The 19,528-nt window shown below is 34.3% G+C and overlaps 2 protein-coding genes across 5 annotated transcripts; one reads left to right on the top strand and one right to left on the bottom strand.

Moving 5' to 3' along the window:
- The first annotated feature begins 546 nt into the window (after positions 1 to 546).
- On the top strand, positions 547 to 11,090 carry black (glutamate decarboxylase-like protein black). The gene is made up of 6 exons (XM_066389298.1): positions 547 to 725; positions 4,739 to 5,319; positions 6,883 to 7,069; positions 8,010 to 8,190; positions 9,887 to 10,047; positions 10,404 to 11,090. Exons 1-6 carry the CDS (start codon positions 650 to 652, stop codon positions 10,865 to 10,867), a joined length of 1,650 nt encoding a protein of 549 aa, XP_066245395.1. The 5' UTR covers positions 547 to 649; the 3' UTR covers positions 10,868 to 11,090.
- Positions 11,091 to 13,791: 2,701 nt separating this feature from the next.
- Positions 13,792 to 19,233, bottom strand: LOC136408584 (membrane protein BRI3-like). 4 transcript variants are annotated; one of them, XM_066389658.1, is made up of 3 exons: positions 19,051 to 19,233; positions 14,119 to 14,310; positions 13,792 to 14,065 (listed from the first exon to the last, which is right to left on the bottom strand). In XM_066389658.1, exons 1-3 carry the CDS (start codon positions 19,103 to 19,105, stop codon positions 13,914 to 13,916), a joined length of 399 nt encoding a protein of 132 aa, XP_066245755.1. In that variant the 5' UTR covers positions 19,106 to 19,233; the 3' UTR covers positions 13,792 to 13,913. The 4 variants fall into 4 exon arrangements, with proteins under 4 accessions (XP_066245755.1, XP_066245764.1, XP_066245771.1 ...); XM_066389667.1 differs by having other exon boundaries at positions 14,119 to 14,307; XM_066389674.1 differs by lacking the exon at positions 19,051 to 19,233 and adding an exon at positions 17,487 to 17,571.
- Between the last annotated feature and the right edge of the window lie 295 nt (positions 19,234 to 19,528).

Raw genomic sequence — 19,528 nt, 5'->3', positions numbered from 1 at the left:
TTGGACAATTAATAAAAAAAACATTTACATCTCATACATTTTCATGAGATGTTAATAGAGCGGAACGGGAAGTATTTGTAAGGATAAATCTAGAAAGCCGACGGATCTATTTGAAACACCCTGTAATGTAGGGGAATTGAGAAAAAACTACTGCACCTGTAAGCCCAATCAAAGAACTAAGTGTAGCGAGCAAGGCCGTAAACTTATAAATCTTGATGGTTTTGTTTAATAATTACTAAACCTAATTATTAGTCCAACCTTTGTTGCACGGGACCTTGGCAGAGTTATTATTTCATAAAAGCAACAATTTGCTGCATATAAAGAAACCCCAACTGATTCTTAATTATTGATAACCCAGTTATTCTAAAGAATTATTTGCACAGGACAATCCATCATGAATCATTCACTACTGTTAAGTCAGAAGCTGCAAAAGCCCCGAATTCCCGCTAATCTACTGCAAGGCAAAATCCCCCAATTAACTACGTCACGTACCCATTGATTTAAAACTGAACGTAGTTCTTGAAAGCATTCACTCTTTTCGCGGTCGCTATCGAACTCAGTACCACCGAGGAGATTCAGTCGTTCCTTCAACGAGGAATCCCCGGATTTTAACGCAACTGTGAACAGTGTCCGTAAAAGATCAATAAAGATGCCCGCAAACGGTCAAGAAGAACCCGTCCTGGACGAGTCCGAGATCTACAGTGACATGTTGAGATCATCCGAAGGTATTGGTCCAGTCTCAAATTCTTTCATAAATCTTCTTCATATATATATATATACAAGGTGTTTCTGAACGTAGTACCATAAATTCAACTACGTATTCTAGGTCCTAAAACATGACGAAAACTTCATATAAACCTATATCGAAAAACGCTTCGTTTTCGAAATACAGGGTGTGAAAAGTTGGTTTATGATTATGGTTTTTTATAAATATTTTCGAAACTATTCGAGATTAAGTAATGAAATTTTATACCTTATTGCAACTTTTTGTGCTCTTTCTGAATTTTTAGAAGGAAATTGCTACATTTTAGCAGGGGCGGATAGCACGGGGGGGTAGTGCTTAAAAAGTGTCTATACTTTTTTGTACTTTATTTTATTGGCGATTTTATAAGAAAAATATTAAATTTGAAGATTTTTACACAAAAAAGGTACTCTTGTTGAAAATCAAAATATTCAACAGTTTTCGAGAAAATTGAGATTTAATAAATCGGTGGATGGTACGATTCATAAACATCAAATTTAAAACTGCGTTGGCTTTGAAATGAAACATTAAATGTATTTGACATTTTCGTACATCGAAGAATAATAAACTATAAATATTACAATTAAAACCCAGTTAACACATTCTCAAAGTATCCACCGTTGGCCTGTACACATGCTCGCAGCCTTTTCTGCAAAGAAAACATTGTTCTCGGTTGATGAAGTAATTGTTGGAAAGCCTGTTGAACACGGTATTGTAGATCTTCTAGGGTCTCTACTGGAGTAGAGTACACATTACTTTTTAATTGTCCCCAGACGGTAAAATCAAGTGGGTTTAAGTCTGGGGACCTAGGAGGCCAATGAATGGGTGCATCAATGCCACGACCGATCCATCTGTTGGGAAAATGAGTATGCAGCCATTGCCTAGGCTCTCTACCATAGTGAGGAGGAGCTCCATCATGCATAAACCAAAGTCTTCGCCTTGTTTCAAGGGGAATATCTTCAAGGAACTCAAAAAAATCATTCCGCAGGAATGCGCAGTACCTATTTGCATTTAAATTTTCCGAAAAAAAATGGTAGCCAATAATTCTATTACTTAAAGTTGAAGCCCAAACATTAATTTTAAAAGAATGCTGGTAATGCGTAACTCTGGTTGCTTTGGGATTTTCTTCTGCCCAAATATGTGAATTGTGCGTGTTAAAAATACCAGCCCGTGTGAAAGTAGCCTCATCTGTGAATATGATCCTTGACATAAAAGTTGGGTCATTGTCATTTTGGGCTAATAACCATTCAGAAAATTCTAGTCGAGGACCGAAATCGTCTGGAAGAAGTTCTTGTACCTGGCGCAGATGAAACGGGTGAAGTTGTTGTTCTTTGACAATTCTCCATGCTACTGCAGGTGAAATATTTGTTTGCAGTGCTACTCGTCTAATACTAATTGCGGGATTATTTTGCAAAATTTCTAAAATTTCTTCCTCCTTCCTAGCTGTTCTCACTGTACGCCTTCGTCCAATATTACTTCCTTTGGGTTTGATGAACCCAGTTTCACGACAACGCCTTTCAACTGCTAAAATTGTTCGTCGATTTGGACAGTTCCGATTAGGAAACTTTTCCGCATATCGTCGGACAGTTTCTTGACTATTTCCATAGCACTCACCTAATGTTAACAACATATCTGTGTACTCTGCATTAGAAAAAGTATTCATTTTCTTTAACAATAGTTGAAATAACAAAATGTTCGGGAACGAAAAACCACTAAACTTTATTAATAAATGTTGTTATGTACGCAGGTGTGAAACAAATTTTTCAGTTTCATTTCAAAGCCAACGCAGTTTTAAATTTGATGTTTATGAATCGTACCATCCACCGATTTATTAAATCTCAATTTTCTCGAAAACTGTTGAATATTTTGATTTTCAACAAGAGTACCTTTTTTGTGTAAAAATCTTCAAATTTAATATTTTTCTTATAAAATCGCCAATAAAATAAAGTACAAAAAAGTATAGACACTTTTTAAGCACTACCCCCCCGTGCTATCCGCCCCTGCTAAAATGTAGCAATTTCCTTCTAAAAATTCAGAAAGAGCACAAAAAGTTGCAATAAGGTATAAAATTTCATTACTTAATCTCGAATAGTTTCGAAAATATTTATAAAAAACCATAATCATAAACCAACTTTTCACACCCTGTATTTCGAAAACAAAGCGTTTTTCGATATAGGTTTATATGAAGTTTTCGTCATGTTTTCGGACCTAGAATACGTAGCTGAATTTATGGTACTACGTTCAGAAACACCTTGTATAATATTATTTGTCTGTCAATTATTAAAACCAGCATTAACCGGCATACATTTAGACATCCCAAGCTTACAAACCTGAATATTTCAGGTTAACCTGAAATTTTTGGGGAAACCCCAATTACTCGGATTAACTCGATCGAATCAGAGTCCACAGGCTAGGATTCATCAGGCTTATTGCCCAGAAAATTCTGACAAAACGCGAAAGTATATTCAGTCAGATTCCTTTACAAAAGTGCCACTGGGCACCTTATTGAGGGTGTCTTATTTAGGTGTGCCCACACTTGCTATCTCCGAAACGGTGAAAGTTGCAAAATCGGTTCAATGGGAAAAAAGTTGCCATTTTTTAAAAAGAATTTTAACATGCTATAAAAGGCTTTGCGAAAAAACTTTTTGGTTGCCAAGATTCTATGAGAAAACGTACAATTTGTTAATATAAATAGAGAATTTCAAAAATTCCAATTTTGTTTAAATCAAAGCAATCCCTTGGCTAGTAATTCCCAGTTAAAGATCGCACGGCAGAAAGGGCATGTTTTCTATTCATTTTAAGGAAGTAGTTACCTACATATTTCACAATACATGATTCCATTAAAGCTTTGAAAACTCGATGAGAAAATCCAGTACCAATATCAATTGCAAAAAACAATTACTAAATAGACTTTTCTAGAGCTATCTTTATCAATATAGATGATTATTGCTTTAGAACCCTAACTTAAGCTAATCCAGTTTATTTATCACGTATTTGTGAAAATCCATTGAGGTCAGTTCCGGCACATCTTCAAATCTGAGTTTAACAGTAAATCTTTGGATAATTCTATGGACGATATACGTATACAAACGAGGTTTCAATTTAGGGTAGTGCAAATTAATCCAGGTTAATCTGGAGTTCTCACTGGAGAGATTACCTACGTGGATGATGCGAAAGATACTGTTTAATTAAGACAGATTAAACTGATTCATTACCCAATTAGGGAAAATACACAATATGAAATTACGCAATAGTTTAATGTAGCAGAAATTGGTGCTATAGTGAGGATTTTTGAACTTCATGAAGAACACCCAATTTTCCAAATAAACCGAATATTTCTTTTACACCATTCTGAAAGAGCCGACGTTCTTAAAATTCTAAAATATATTTGTGATTGCATATATAACGAAGAAAAACTGTTTTCACTTCATCCCAAATTTTAAAAGGGTTTTGGCTTAATTTATGTATGAGAAACTGCAAGTACTGAGAAAGTTAGTACTGCAAGTACTGTGAGAGCTATAAATTTCCCGTCTTAAATTGGAAATGGCTGAGAACCAAGCAATTGCATCTTTAAAATGTAACTGCGTTATACGCGTGCGTATCCGTTAGGTAACTCGTCCCTACGTTTTTGCGCATTTGCATCGAATCGTGTCTTATGACGTCTGCGCAATTTGTAATAATACACATATTTGACAATGTTTAACTATGTTAATGAATTAAAGTAATGTCTAATTTTTCTAAATATTCGTTCTTGTCGAACTACGTTTCGGCATCGAGATCGCTTTGCCATCTATGACCATCTTGAAATCATCACGAAAAATCTTTCACGTCTTTAGGTATAGGTACAATTAAAAAAAAACTCTTTAGTATCTGAAGATTGATCGACTACAAAATCTCTCTGTTAATGAAATTACCACTGTGATCTTCAACGTAAATCATAATTTTCCAGCTGATTGATGTACCGCCTAGAAAATTACAAAAAAACTTTATTTTCAGACGAAGATATCGCATGCCTCTCCAAGGCAATAAACCGATCATTTACCCCCTCCCCCAATTCCTCGGACAAACCGGCAACTTTCGAAAGTTTGCCATCGAAACGTGACCATGAAGCTTTTTTCCGAGACTGTCTGGAAATTTTGCTTAAAGAGGCCATTTTCGAAGGCACCTCCAGAAAGAATAAAGTCTTGGAATTCAGACAACCCACACAGCTTTTGGAGATATTCGATTTTGCCTTGCAGCGGAATCCCAGTACCCACGCTGAACTTTTAAGGAAGCTTAAAGACGTCATCAAATATTCAGTTAAAACTGGGCATCCCTATTTCGTTAACCAGCTGTTCTCGAGTGTGGACCCTTATGGGCTCATAGGTCAAATTCTTACGGATACCCTAAACCCGAGTGCGTATACCTATGAAGTAGCTCCAGTAGTCATCCTCATGGAGGAGACGGTGCTCAGAGAAATGAGGCAAATTGTTGGGTGGCCCAATGGGGAGGGTGATGGAATATTTTCTCCTGGTGGATCCATGTCCAATGGCTACGCCATAAGCTGCGCCAGATACTATTACTTTCCAGAAGTAAAAGTAAGTTGAATTACCACATTTTTGGATGTATTACTTACTTTACCCCCCCCCCCCCCTCCTCGCCCCCTTTACCAACGGAAAGTATTTTTTACTTTACTTACTACAAATGTTGATATCTCAAATGTAAATGGCATTCAAAAGACGCAAAAAATGTTGTTTAAAATTCAAGTGTTTGATTCAAGTGTAAAATTATTAGGTGTACAACTTTGCTTCCGCCGTTTTTGAATAGATGTATGTAGCGGTAAGTAATGATCGAAATAAATAACCCCATGTGGGCATGCAGGAGCCTTGGGCACCTGTTAACATAACCTCATAAAAATATTAGTCTATTTGTGTCTTCATCATAAAGTTATTCGCAATTGAAAATGTCAGTGTACGAGCCAAATTCTCGTCATTTGCGGGAGGTTTTACTTTTCTGCTTCAATATGAAGAAATCTGCTGCTGAGGCTCATCGAATGCTCTCAGATACTTATGGGGAAGCCACTATTAGTGAAAGGACATGTCGTGAGTGGTTTCAGCGCTTCAAGAACGGTGATTTTCACGTCGAAGACCAACATAGCGGTGGAAGAAAGAAGGTTTTCCAAGATGCGAACTTGGAAGCATTACTTGACGAAGACTCGTGTCAAAGTCAACAAGAATTGGCACAATCATTGGGAGTGACTCAACAAACAATCTCAAAACGCCTCAAAGACATGGGAATGATTCAGAAGCAAGGATATTGGGTGCCGTACGAGTTGAAACCAAGAGATATTGACAGGCGTCTGTTCGCTTGTGAACAGTTGCTTGCAAGGCAAAGACGGAAGGGATTTCTGCATCGTATTGTGACTGGGGACGAGAAATGGGTTCATTACGATAATCCCAAACGCAAAAAGACTTGGGGATATCCCGGCCATGCTTCCACGTCGACGGCCAAACCGTCTATTCATGGTTCCAAAATCATGCTCTGTATTTGGTGGGATCAACTCGGCGTAATATATTATGAGCTGTTACAACCAACTGAAACAATCACAGGTGCTCTTTATCGAACCCAATTAATGCGTTTGAGCCGAGCATTGAAAAAGAAACGGCTGCAATACAACGAGAGACATGATAAAGTGATTTTGCAGCACGATAATGCTCGACCCCATGTTGCGCAAGTGGTCAAGAAATACTTGGAAACATTGAAATGGGAAGTCCTACCCCACCCGCCATATTCTCCTGACCTAGCTCCTTCTGATTATCACTTGTTTCGATCCATGGCACATGGGCTAGCTGACCAACACTTCCGGTCTTATGAAGAAGTAAGAAATTGGATAGAATCGTGGATCGCTTCAAAAGATGTCCAATTTTTTCAACACGGGATTCGTATGCTGCCCGAAAGATGGGAGAAAGTAGTGGCCAGCGATGGACAATACTTTGGATCCTAAAGGTATAATTAGTTTTTTACAATAAAATCGCGAAATTCGGAAAAAAAACGGCGGAAGCAAAGTTGTACACCTAATAATACTATCCAAACTACTATTGTAATTGCTATACTTGTAATGTAGTGTTATGCCTGCATGTCTAATCCAAAATTCATTGCAGGCAAAGGGGTTACATGGACTTCCCAAACTGGCAGTATTTACGTCGGAAGATGCTCATTATTCCGTGAAGAAATTCGCCTCGTTTCTAGGGCTGGGGACTGAAAACATCCATTTGGTGAATACGGATAGCAGAGGGAAGATGGACCCTAACCACTTGGAGGAACTTATAATAAAGGTCATCGAAAGCGGTAAGATTACTACACACTTAAATACTAAAGAATTTAATCTCAATTTTCGATATTCAGAAGAAAGTATTAGGCTTTATAAAATAATCCTAGTATACAGGGTGTGTATATAATATTCTCTCGGCTTCTACTAGTTTATTTGTAATTTAACATAAAAAAAATAATTCTGGGAATGTATCTATATGGACATAACGAATTTACACATTTTTTAAATTTGACTGTGTTCGATTAATATATGATTAAGACTACATAAAGTAAAAGTTTAAATTCTGTATTCTGTATTATTTGCCTTAGGATGCAGTGCCTTCAAGCCAGGAAATAATTTTTTAACATTTGCAATGTCTTTCTAGAAAAATAACATCGCAGTTAGGGTAATTCATACAAGCGAGTGAAGAATCGCACGTGCCATTTCTCACTTATGTTTAATGTGTGATCCACCCGGTAAGCCTCTTGTTTAAAAATATACCAATTGGGAGTTTGATTTATTACTATATAGCAAGTTAACGTATGGCATCTGCCAATTCTGACGTCAATACAACGGTTGCGATAAACAAATAAATCGAATTGAAATCAAATTGCTGTGAAGTAATAAATCGTCCGATTACTACGATTTACTACAATAGTAATAAATCGTAATAAATATTACTCCACAGTAATCGAACGATTTATTACTCCAAAAAGTTAACATAAGACATGACATCGGCCAATCCTGACCACAATATGATATTCAACATGGGTTCTTACGTTAAAGAAACTATTAAACCGTCAGAGCTAAAGTCAAAATAGAGTTTAATTTAGAGCAAAAACTGTTAACATTTACGCGAAGTTTTGTATAATTTCGTATTTAAACGACCTTTATTATAATGGGCAAAAACTTTCTTGACCAATTTTGTCCTCTCTAAGACATTTAAATCGAGCTTTCAAGTTTTTTTTTTTGTTGCAGGGGCAAAACCGTTCCTTGTAAGCGCAACAGCAGGCACAACAGTAATCGGAGCTTTCGACCCTTTAAGCAAACTGGCGGATATCTGCCAGAAGTATCAACTATGGTTCCACGTAGACGCTGCATGGGGGGGCGGAGCCCTTATGTCCAAGAAACATCGAGGAAAACTGCAAGGCATTGAAAGGTACGTAATTCCTAACGGTGGGTCCAAACTGAGCGTCAAAGTGACAGGCGTATCGCACTGCGTTTGGCAGAAAATGCTTCTTTGACAGTTATGACATTTCAGGAACTATTTTAGTTAAAATAATAGCGAAACTGTCAATCTGAATGTAATTAGTTCTGAAAACTCCACAACTCTCAAAGAATCGTCCAGTATTTTAACGTATTAAGCGTGTAAACAGACCTTTAAAATCGACTTAAACCTTGGCTTCTTGAAGTAGACATCTAAAATGTTGAAAATAATTGCTTTAAAGCTAATTAAAATTACAATTTCCATGAAAAATTCAATAGGTAAATAATTGAGCCATTCAACCTTGACAGAGCAGGAAATTATTATTACAAATGTACAAAAATTTACAAAAGCTAATCACTCTCATATCAATCAATATGTGCTTGAGATGTACATAATTAGATTAGCCCTTTCCATATAGGTATTAGTGGCATACGCCCAATAAGCATAATTGTAGGCACCTAATCGCTCAGCCAACAAAGAACTTTTGCCTGTCGCTGATTAAATTTCAAATCTTAATTAATTGCATAATATTGAACTGTAGTTGGCAATGAAGGCTACATGTAATGATTGATTGTCCTCAATGATATTCATCGTTAGGGAATGCTACGGATATAACCCTGAACTTGTTGCCTAATTTATCTTGCTTTGAGAGGCTTCTGAAAGCGCGTATTAAGTGGGATGTTAAAGGCTATTATGTCCAAGTTCTAATAATGTTATCGGGAACATTATTTCTTTGACAGAGGAATATTATTCCTGATACATTTCATAGTGGGTTAACAATTTAACTCTAACTTAACTCTAACTGCCCCGCTGTCTACATTGTAAAATTGACAAAATCATTGGTTAGTTTCTTCGTTTCCATGGAAGTTACCTTCACAAATCAAGATAAAATTATCAGTACTTTGATATATTAGCCTTTAATCAGGTAGTCATGCACATCTACAGCACCTATTGAAGGCTTTTAAGTTATGGGTTATTCTCACCTACATCTTTTTAACATTATTTAATAACTAATTTAAAACATTTTTCTCATTACCGCAGAAAATAATACCAAGTCAAAGAGTTATGGGTATAAACAAAGGTATCAAGAATCTAGATTTAAAAAAATGTAGTGTCCCTGCAGTGATTTGATTGATTACGTTCTTCAGATTTCAGTGTAAGTTAACCTATTGAATGAGTAAAAAAATCGAGACACCCTGTATATCATAACACCACATTCGATTCTTTAACATGGAAAAATGTTTGGTTAATTAGTTTACCAGAAAGATACTTGAGTGTAAGGGCCGAGATGAAATCGCATTCAAAGAACACTCAATCGAATTTCTTGAAAGCTGTATCTTTAAAACGGGAAAGAAACGGCATATCTAGATCTAGACTAAATCGGTACTCAAGCACAAGACCCGTTTATTGATTTAGCACTTATTTATCACTATTAATAATGATAAACTAATTTAGACGTAGTAAAGTATGCCTTCTTTCAGACTTCTGTATCGATATTGTGAATATCAGCGAAAAAATGACGATAATTCACATATTTCAGTCTTGCACCATTAAAAATGTGTAATCGCTAAAATTAGCAAAAAATTAAGAATAAAGAATTCAGAACAAAAAAGTGAGATAAACTCATGTTAACTTGATGTTATTTTAGAGCTGACTCGGTAACATGGAATCCTCACAAGCTGCTCACAGCCCCTCAACAATGTTCCACATTCCTGGTGAGGCACAAAAACATACTTGGCGAGGCCCATTCCGCCAACGCATCGTATCTCTTCCAGAAAGACAAGTTTTATGACACCGTCTATGACACTGGTAAGGTCCTAGATATATTGAAAGATCTTTTTAGGGAGATTAATGAACTGAAGAGAAATTGAGAAATTGCGGACTGTGAGGTAAAATAGAGTCGGAAACAAATCATCAGGTTTTAAAAAAATAAACAAATCTATTTTATTGTTTGACGTTTCAGTAAGAAATTCTTTTTAGTTCACAAATGCCGAAGTAGTTATTTTCATAACAAGTGCGGAAACTGATATTTTCTTACACGGCTCTGCCGTTCCACCGACGCGAAACAGAGTGTGCGCAGATAGTCAAATGCGAACCCCCTCCCCCACCTATTGTACTCAATTGAACATCATTTTTATATTAATTAAAATCCATGTCTGTTTCAGGTGACAAACACGTTCAATGCGGCCGTAAAGCCGACGTCCTCAAATTCTGGTTCATGTGGAAGGCAAAAGGCACCAGTGGCCTCGAACAGCACATCGACAAAATCTTTGAAAATTCGCAGTTCTTTTACGACACTCTAAAAACGAGGCCAGATTTCCGGATTGTGATCCCGGAACCCGAATGCACTAACATATGTTTTTGGTATGTGCCCGAAAGTCTTAAAACAAACTCTCCTGAGGAGTTCGATCAAAGAATCGAAACTGATCAAGAATTTTGGCAAAAAATACATGCAGTGGCTCCTAAGATTAAGGAAAGAATGATGAAAGAGGGTACCATGATGGTTACTTATCAGACGCACAAGACCAAACCCAATTTCTTCAGGATAGTGTTTCAGAATTCTGGTCTGGATAAGAATGATATGCTCCATTTGATACAAGAGTTTGAGAGGCTTGGTAAAGATCTGTAGCCTGTGTGCAAAAAGCGGGAAAAAATTAAATAATGTGTAGTATATAGTGTTAATTTATTTTTTATGTTTATATATTATTCAGCGGATTGTTTAATTGCGTTTGTGGTTGTGATAAATATGAGTTGGTGAGGATTTCCAATATTACTATCAAAGATTTGATTAATATTCAATAATAGATTTAGACGTTTTATTCTTTTATGTGAATAAAAAGATGTATTCAAAAACAGCAGAGTTTTGTTGCAAAATACTTATATCTGCTGTGAAATTCGTAAAACTAAACACAAAACACATAAAATACACAATGAGGACCTCAAGTCTATCGCCCCTATCCCCCTTTAACTTTTTTATTTTAAATGTTAAAAATGTTTAAATTATTAATAAATTAACATATGTCCGTAAAGAGATTTTATTTGACTTGCCCATTTAGAAGATGTTAGAAAAGTAAAATAGATATAGTCAATATCCAGGAAAATGAGGCGCATTAAGTCGCTATGAAGACTACGAAGAGAGAAGAAAATACTTCCATGTTTTCTTTGAAACATTTTTTGTGATGTCATCATTTTAAAATATTTATTGTGAAATTGGGTGAGAAAAGATTATTTCCTTTTTAAAAATATTTTAATAAATACTAATACAGATTATACTACAGTGTGGAGACACCCAATTTTTCCGCTTTTATTGCTACTATTTGTATTTGTTTTGGTATTTGCCTAAAGGCCTCACTCAAAAGGGGCTTCCCTAGAAAATTCTACCAAAGGCTCAAAAACGACCAAGAATTTTAACCAGTTTAGGTTTGCTTTGGTGCCCGAAACTGTCCCGAGTGCAGGCCGTTTAAAGTTGTAGCAATTAAAGTGTACCTATACCCGAATTTCAGAGATTCTTGCACTGGCATCCATACCAGTCAACAAATGCTTGTCATAAAAATTAGTATGAAGCGTTGATTTGATTAGATTATTATCTATATCGCGTTGAGCGTATTGGCCAACGGCGATAGAGACCGCAGGTACTTGTATTCCGGATTAATCCTGACCGACAACTGGGATTTTTAATCAAGTTTAATTCTTTTATTATTTTTCTTCAAGTACATTTCAAAATTTTTGCAAAAATTCCGAAATTTCTTTGGAAAATTCCTATTTAAAAAGACAATTGAAATCAATTCGAGATTTCAAGAATCGAATTACTGAACCAGCAATCCAGCTCATTAGCAAAAAACGGCGAAAAAAATTTGTCAGAAAGTATGGCTTAGGCCGCTGTAACATTCAACAGAACATTCGAAGTATAAAGTGGTAAAATGGTCATGTAAATTTATTAATATCGACAAATTCACATGGACAGTTTCTTAAATAAACATTAACAAATACCTGATTTCACCAATTGCAAAAAGAATTTCTCCGTTGATAAGCGAAAAATTGGCTTACTTTAGAATATTAACGAATGAAAACGGCTGTTTAATTTTATTTTTATTAAAAGTTTATCTATAATCTTCAATAAAACCTGGTAACTTCTTTATGCCCGAAAAAAATTGTGGTAACATAATAATATTAATAATAACAAGAGGTATGTATACAGTGTATCCAAGATAACAATACATTGTTTAGAGATTTTGAAAATAGTGCGATATAGGAAGTCGGTTAAATTAGGAATGAGGTAGGTTAGGAATAAACGCAATAATGAAAACTTATAGTAGGTACCTCGCGATTCCTAAAGATAAATTGTGCTTTTTCGTTTACTAGATATTTAAAAGATATATTTTTTTTAAGGTACGATCTGAAAATGTATAAAAAAAATAGGTCCTTTGTCGAGGACTAAAATGTATCCCTTATAAATTAGTGTCGTTTTCGGAAAACGATTATCAAATTAGATTTTTTTTGGTCTCAAACAAAACCACGACTTGTATTAAATAACATTTTTTCTATCGACATTTCAATTCGCAGCGGTCTTGACAACTGCATTTTTCAGCGCTATGTTGGCAGAAACCCTGTTGGAAATTATATCTTGTTATACATTACTGAAATGTCTAGAAAAAGGTCTATTTAGTATAGGGAGTAATAAAAAATATATAATAAAAAAAACTGACTGTCTTCTGTAAACGCCATGTATATAGATTCGTCATAGCACAATATTGCCTTGATTCAACTGACTTCATAGCTCCTCCTATGGTTTCTGAAATTCTCATGCAATGCAGCCTTTATCTTTGACACATTGTATACAGAACGAAAACATATATAGTTATATAATATATATATGTGTATATATATTATATACAGATGCGAGCAAAAAAAATAGCGTCACCTACTTATCGTTTTTGTTTTCTTGCAACTTTCCTCAACATTTTCTTTAATATACGACACACCGACATCAAATTACTTGTAAATTGTTCTTAAAAGTGTTCAAAGAACGTGTTATGTTTATGATTTCACTCATCTCGATTGGTAGAAAAATATTCAACTTAAAGCTGCCAGCGCATAGGTGACGCTATTTTTCTGCTCACATCTGTATATATATGTATATACACCTACGATACTTACTTATGTTAATTATTTCTTTACAATAAGTAAATTGGAGTAACAATAATCATGAGTTTAAAAAGAATGAATATAAGGCACATTCGGTTATTACTTTCAAACCATCATAGTATTGAGTAGAATGGGAAGTAGATTATTTTGAATTTTGTATGTTGACACGTTTGCGCTGTACCAACCTACAGAAAAAAAATCCCACAGCTTCATGGAAATTGCATAGTTTTCCTTCGAATATAGAAGAGGCGTTGCTCGGAACCGATTTTGATACCATCAAATAATGTCATTTCTCAAAACCAGTCACTTGTCAGTGTCAATAACATATGTAGGGGAATAAATATATTGGATTTCCATGCTACCGCGCAGATTTTGTACACGTTATGGTTAATCAACGACATAGAAAATCAAATTAGAAAAATTGTGATATTTATAACATTTAAATAAAACTTGGTAGAATTCACATAAAACCGGCAAAACTTAAAAAATAATAAATTTTTGGTAAATATTATGAATAATGTACCTTTCTCTTAACCGAATGACGCACCGCAGTTGGAACACCTCTTTTCCCTCATTGCTAAACAGCAGAGAATCCCCAAAGGGAAAAACAAAATTGCGCATAATACTCCTAGGCACGTGAAATCATCTTCTAGGACTCCGATTCTGCAAGCCGGACACGCCCCTGGAAACTCAAAATTTTCAAGACAACACCCGTAGTTAAACAATGAAACTTACCGACGACTATAACCTCAGGATTTTCAACTATAATCGTAGTTGCGGTTGCGCCATACGTTTGCGGTGGAGGTCCTGTATGTGGTGGAGGAGGGCCATGGTAGGTTGGTTGCGAACCTGGGGGATAGTAAGAGCCTGGAGGAGGAGCTCCTGTAACGTATACTCCGCCAGGTTGCGTTGTATATTCACGACCTTCTAGAATGGATGATTAGATGGATATAGAGATACTGTGATACAATAGCTTGCATGACAACATAGGTTCAAGCCTTAATTTAAGGTAGAAGTTTGAAGAGAGTGCTGTTCCTTTAGGTGATGATGTCTTAAGTTACAAATTGCAAAATGTTAAATGAAATGTTTTGTCCAATATAACTAGAATTGAACAGATATAATGACATGAATTTTGTTTATGATACATGATTATAGGATTTGTATGGTTTAACTACATATACTTTGTGTAGACTTTGTAGAACATAGTATATTTCAGCTTCTTGCATTTCGAACTCCTAACTCATATCATCAGTTTTAACCCTTATATATATATATTATATTATAATATATACATATATATATACAGTCGTGGTCATATAAATAGAACACGCAAAAGAAAAATTCTGTTATCCGTAATATTCTATTGATTTTGTTTAAATTTTGTATAATGAAAATTCAAATCAAAACTCAGTTTACGTGTTCGAGCAATTTTTGAAAATTTAGTTTGTAAAGTGCTCTTCAGGGCCTTAAAAAAACCTCTGTTTTGGAAACTTTTTCTGTGGTGGAAATGTTTTAATATGATTGTAGTAATCTTGCAGAGGGGATTTTTCTAAGTATACCCTGAAAGTTTGAACAAAATTGAACCACTAATAAGGGAGTTACAGCCTTTTAAAATCGCCAAAAATAACCTGATTTCATCATTTTGCTTGAAAATCATTACTTTTGGCGATTTTAAAAGGCTGTAACTCCCTTATTAGTGGTTCAATTTTGTTCAAACTTTCAGGGTATACTTAGAAAAATCCCCTCTGCAAGATTACTACAATCATATTAAAACATTTCCACCACAGAAAAAGTTTCCAAAACAGAGGTTTTTTTAAGGCCCTGAAGAGCACTTTACAAACTAAATTTTCAAAAATTGCTCGAACACATAAACTGAGTTTTGATTTGAATTTTCATTATACAAAATTTAAACAAAATCAATAGAATACTACGGATAACAGAATTTTTCTTTCGCGTGTTCTATTTATATGACCACGACTGTATATACAGTCTGTCCCAGATAAGGATGAACAGCATGGGGATCTCGGAAACGGTAATAGATACAAAATGGTTTAAATTGGGAAAAAGTTGGGCAATTTAAAGCAAATTAATAATCTGTTTTTATATCGGCGAAATTCCGAATAGTTACGAAGATATCCGGAAAAAAACGAATTTGGCGGTTTTCGTTTTTTGCAAATAACTCTTATACGGTTATAGTTAGAGGAATAAAAGTTTTACATTATTAAAGCACTTTTTGAGAACTGTTTAGCAGTGTTGCCAGTTTTCTTATTACATCCTTACTTTCGGAGAAAAATGAGTAAACTTTTGATTTTCATATGGGCGTGATATCAATTATTTATATTTTCAAAATCGTCATAAAATTCCCTTTTCAGCCATGTATTATATTTAATATTTTTCTCAGAAATTCTATGAGTTATAGCCATTAAAGTATTTTTTGATAAGTCGGCCATGATTTTGACTTATAGTAATGGTACACATTAAATAAATGAATGCTGTGGAAACGTCAAAATTATTTAAAAGTTGCAAAACCTTAAATTTGTTTGACGTGTGCATAATAATGGCTCAAAATTGCTTTTCTAATGAAGAGAAATTTGACATGTTGTCGTGCTACATATTATGTCATAGAAATTGTGTAGATGCTGAACATATGTATTTTAATCAGTTCCCGGAAAGAAAGCAACCCGGAAAATCCACATTTAGAAGACTGATGTCTAATTTGAAAGAATATGGTTCGTTTAAACAACCTGTAAATGCTCGCAAAAAGAAGTTGACCGAAGATATACAATATGCTGTTTTACAATCTGTTATAGAAACTCTCGAAACATCATGTAGGTATATTGAGATGCGTACTGGTGTTGCTAAGTCAACGGCCCATCGTGTTTTAAGAAAGAACAGTTTTCGTCCTTATAAATTTAAAGTTTACCATGCTCTTGTACAAGGTGGTGAAGTGAGGCGTAGAAGTTTTTGCGAGTGGTATACAAGAAAATGTGAAGATGATATAAATTTTCCTTCTAAAATAATTTGGACAGATGAAAGCATGGTAACCAACAATGGAATTTTTAACCGACACAATACTCATTATTGGTCACAACAGAATCCACGATTAAAAAAATCATCAAGACACCAACATCGCTTTGGGTTTAATATGTGGTGTGGATTCGACTGTGAAAAGAGCATACCTATGCCTGGAAAATAATGGTGGTTTATTTGAACATTTGTTATAATTTGAGATTTCGATTCGATCCAAGTTTAGCTGCATTGTTGTTATTAAATACATAATTTGAAACAATTATTTTTTTAATTTTAGGCTGATACCAGTAATATATTTATACTTTTAAATAATTTTGACGTTTCCACAGCATTCATTTATTTAATGTGTACCATTACTATAAGTCAAAATCATGGCCGACTTATCAAAAAATGCTGTAATGGCTATAACTCATAGAGTTTCTGAGAAAAATATTAAATGTAATACATGGCTGAAAAGGGAATTTTATGACGATTTTGAAAATATAAATAATTGATATCACGCCCATATGAAAATCAAAAGTTTACTCATTTTTCTCCGAAAGTAAGGATGTAATAAGAAAACTGGCAACACTGCTAAACAGTTCTCAAAAAAGTGTTTTAATAATGTAAAACTTTTATTCCTCTAACTATAACCGTATAAGAGTTATTTGCAAAAAACGAAAACCGCCAAATTCGTTTTTTTCCGGATATCTTCGTAACCATTCGGAATTTCGCCGATATAAAAACAGATTATTAATTTGTTTTAAATCGCCCAACTTTTTTCCAATTTAAACCATTTTGTATCTATTACCGTTTCCGAGATCCCCATGCTGTTCATCCTTATCTGGGACAGACTGTATATATATATATATATATATATATATATATATATATAGAAAGAATAATGACAATTAAACAGATAAACAAATATACTTCAAAATCGTTCGATTTTATTAAACGCACGAACTTTTACTCAGCTTACCATGCACCATAGATAGTAATTTGAGGATCAATTGTCCTTTAATGTTACTTTAATGTTTCGACGAAGTTAAATGATAATGGTATGTAATGATATAGAAATTAAATTCAATTACCCATGAATATTAACAATTTTTGGTAGGATCTTTGTCACTATGATTGAAGATTAAACAAGTAACTGTATTACAATTTGAAACAAACTGGTAACAAAAAAATAATTATTAACCATTATCTTACATACAGTTATTAATTGTTATCTTGATTTATTTATCTGCTTGCAAATCAATTAATTTCATTGTTCCCATCTCTGTTTATCTTATCATTGTTAAGTTTTCATTGAAGTTCTCACCTTACTGCTCGCTTCAATCGTATGGTTTATATCCATTAGAATCCAAGCAGTATGAGTAATCACAAGCTTGATTGCAAGGCTGTATGATGTTTAATGAAGAAAAAATAATTTTAGCCTCAAATCTCAATATCTTACAATAAAAATTTAGGAATTAATATTATAAATATGTATATCTTTAATATGTTTTATATCCGATTTAAGTATAAAGCATTTCTTAGGTACTTTAATGTATGTAACTCAAATTTCTGGGTGTGTTATGTTCAAATAAAAATCTTAGCTTTAATTTTTAATTGCTATTCTACAGTATTTGTGATAACTAAGTAACACATGATTTCTGAGAAACATGTTAACCTCTCATTAGATTTCACCAGAGAGTTTTGGTAAACACATTTGCATAATCATTAGAAATTATACATGCTTCTATTTTTTGAGAAATAAACTTAACACATAATTTATTATTTTTATCTCCTTTGTTATAATCCTGTTTAAACAGAATTAAAACCTAGATCACTTTGTTAGTGAGAAATTAGTAACCCCCCTAATTTATTCAAAGGCTACCATAGGGAGTGGTGGCATAGGAATTTACCATTACTTATGGCTTCTGCAAGAATGTGGTACAAAAAATTTTTAAATTCTATGTTCATTCGAAATCATAATAGACTACCTCAAATCCACTTTTTTCCAGTGTTAAATACAAATGTCAATAAAACTACATGGTTATGCCATATAGGAAAAACTATGAGAATTCCATTAAAAGTATTCTCATTCTATTCATTTGCTAGATTCAGTTATAATACTTAGCTGAAGAGGGGCAGATCCCTGAGGTATTTTGGTGTAAGTACACAGTTAAGATAAAACAAGGTATTTGAAAGTAAATATTTTGAGGTATTTGAAGGGTTTTTTGCTGTGCCATAATATACAAATCCAGTGGTATAAATTGGTCTGTTTTGGCAGTGAATATATTAATAGAAGTATTGTTTTTGATCATGTTACAGTTAACATAGTTTCTTTCGCAGTTATTTTCACGTAATCATGAAAGTTTAAAATCATTGAATGGGTGGATGAGGAATATATTAGTCATTCAGGCATCCTTGCAATGTATTCCATCTGACCTCAACACAAGACAAATCAAAGCAATAGGCAACAACAGACAAACTTAACAGCATTGTTGTCAGTCACATTCAAAAGCAACACAATATTCTGTTAATGCTTGGATAACTCTGATAACTGGATAAGTGCAGTGTGGTTAATTAATTTGATGCGCTTATTATATTTTTGAACTCTCTTACTGAAGCAGGCAAGTATGTATAAGGGAAGGTGGTTTGACTCACCAGGGGCTGGATATTGAGTGCTGTACGGCGGGGGCGATTCTTTAGGATTGTTCATATTTAATGTGGGAGCCTTCAGCTGTGTTAAATATACACTGTTATCTTCTTTTAATGAGAAAATTCAGAAGAATATATGCTTTGTGATGTGTTTACGTTACGACCAAAAATAATAAAAAAAGACTGACCGACGTCTAAACGTTACAACCAGAAATTTAAGGTTAAATCCGAGTCTTAGTTCTGTTGTCACTGTTGACAATTTCGTTCTTTTTTTAGTTGACTAGCAGTCGATTGTGTTGGTGTCTCCCTCATGCCTTATCATCAAGAGGGAGTGAAAAGGAAATATATAGATAACAAGTTAAAGTTCTTCAATTAAATAACAAGACAGCAACCATTTGTACAGAACGCTGTTTTTTCTAGGTTTTTTTTAAGTTTTTTTTTTAACCTTCAACCACGATTTTAATTGTAATTTTATTTTAATATC

Source organism: Euwallacea similis, chromosome 1 (assembly GCF_039881205.1).
Source record: "Euwallacea similis isolate ESF13 chromosome 1, ESF131.1, whole genome shotgun sequence".
Classification (NCBI taxonomy): domain Eukaryota; kingdom Metazoa; phylum Arthropoda; class Insecta; order Coleoptera; family Curculionidae; genus Euwallacea; species Euwallacea similis.
The sequence above is the reverse complement of the archived record's forward strand: the minus strand, read 5'-3'. Positions and strand labels throughout refer to the sequence as shown.

Coding starts and splice junctions, on each gene's coding strand:
- LOC136408584 (XM_066389658.1), bottom strand. CDS start 19,105: ATGAACAATCCTAAAGAATCGCCCCCGCCGTACAGCACTCAATATCCA. Junction 14,311..19,050: donor CACTCAATATCCAGCCCCTG/GTGAGTCAAACC, acceptor CATCCATTCTAG/AAGGTCGTGAATATACAACG. Junction 14,066..14,118: donor TCCTGAGGTTATAGTCGTCG/GTAAGTTTCATT, acceptor TTGAGTTTCCAG/GGGCGTGTCCGGCTTGCAGA.
- black (XM_066389298.1), top strand. CDS start 650: ATGCCCGCAAACGGTCAAGAAGAACCCGTCCTGGACGAGTCCGAGATC. Junction 7,070..8,009: donor AATAAAGGTCATCGAAAGCG/GTAAGATTACTA, acceptor TTTTTGTTGCAG/GGGCAAAACCGTTCCTTGTA. Junction 8,191..9,886: donor AAACTGCAAGGCATTGAAAG/GTACGTAATTCC, acceptor ATGTTATTTTAG/AGCTGACTCGGTAACATGGA.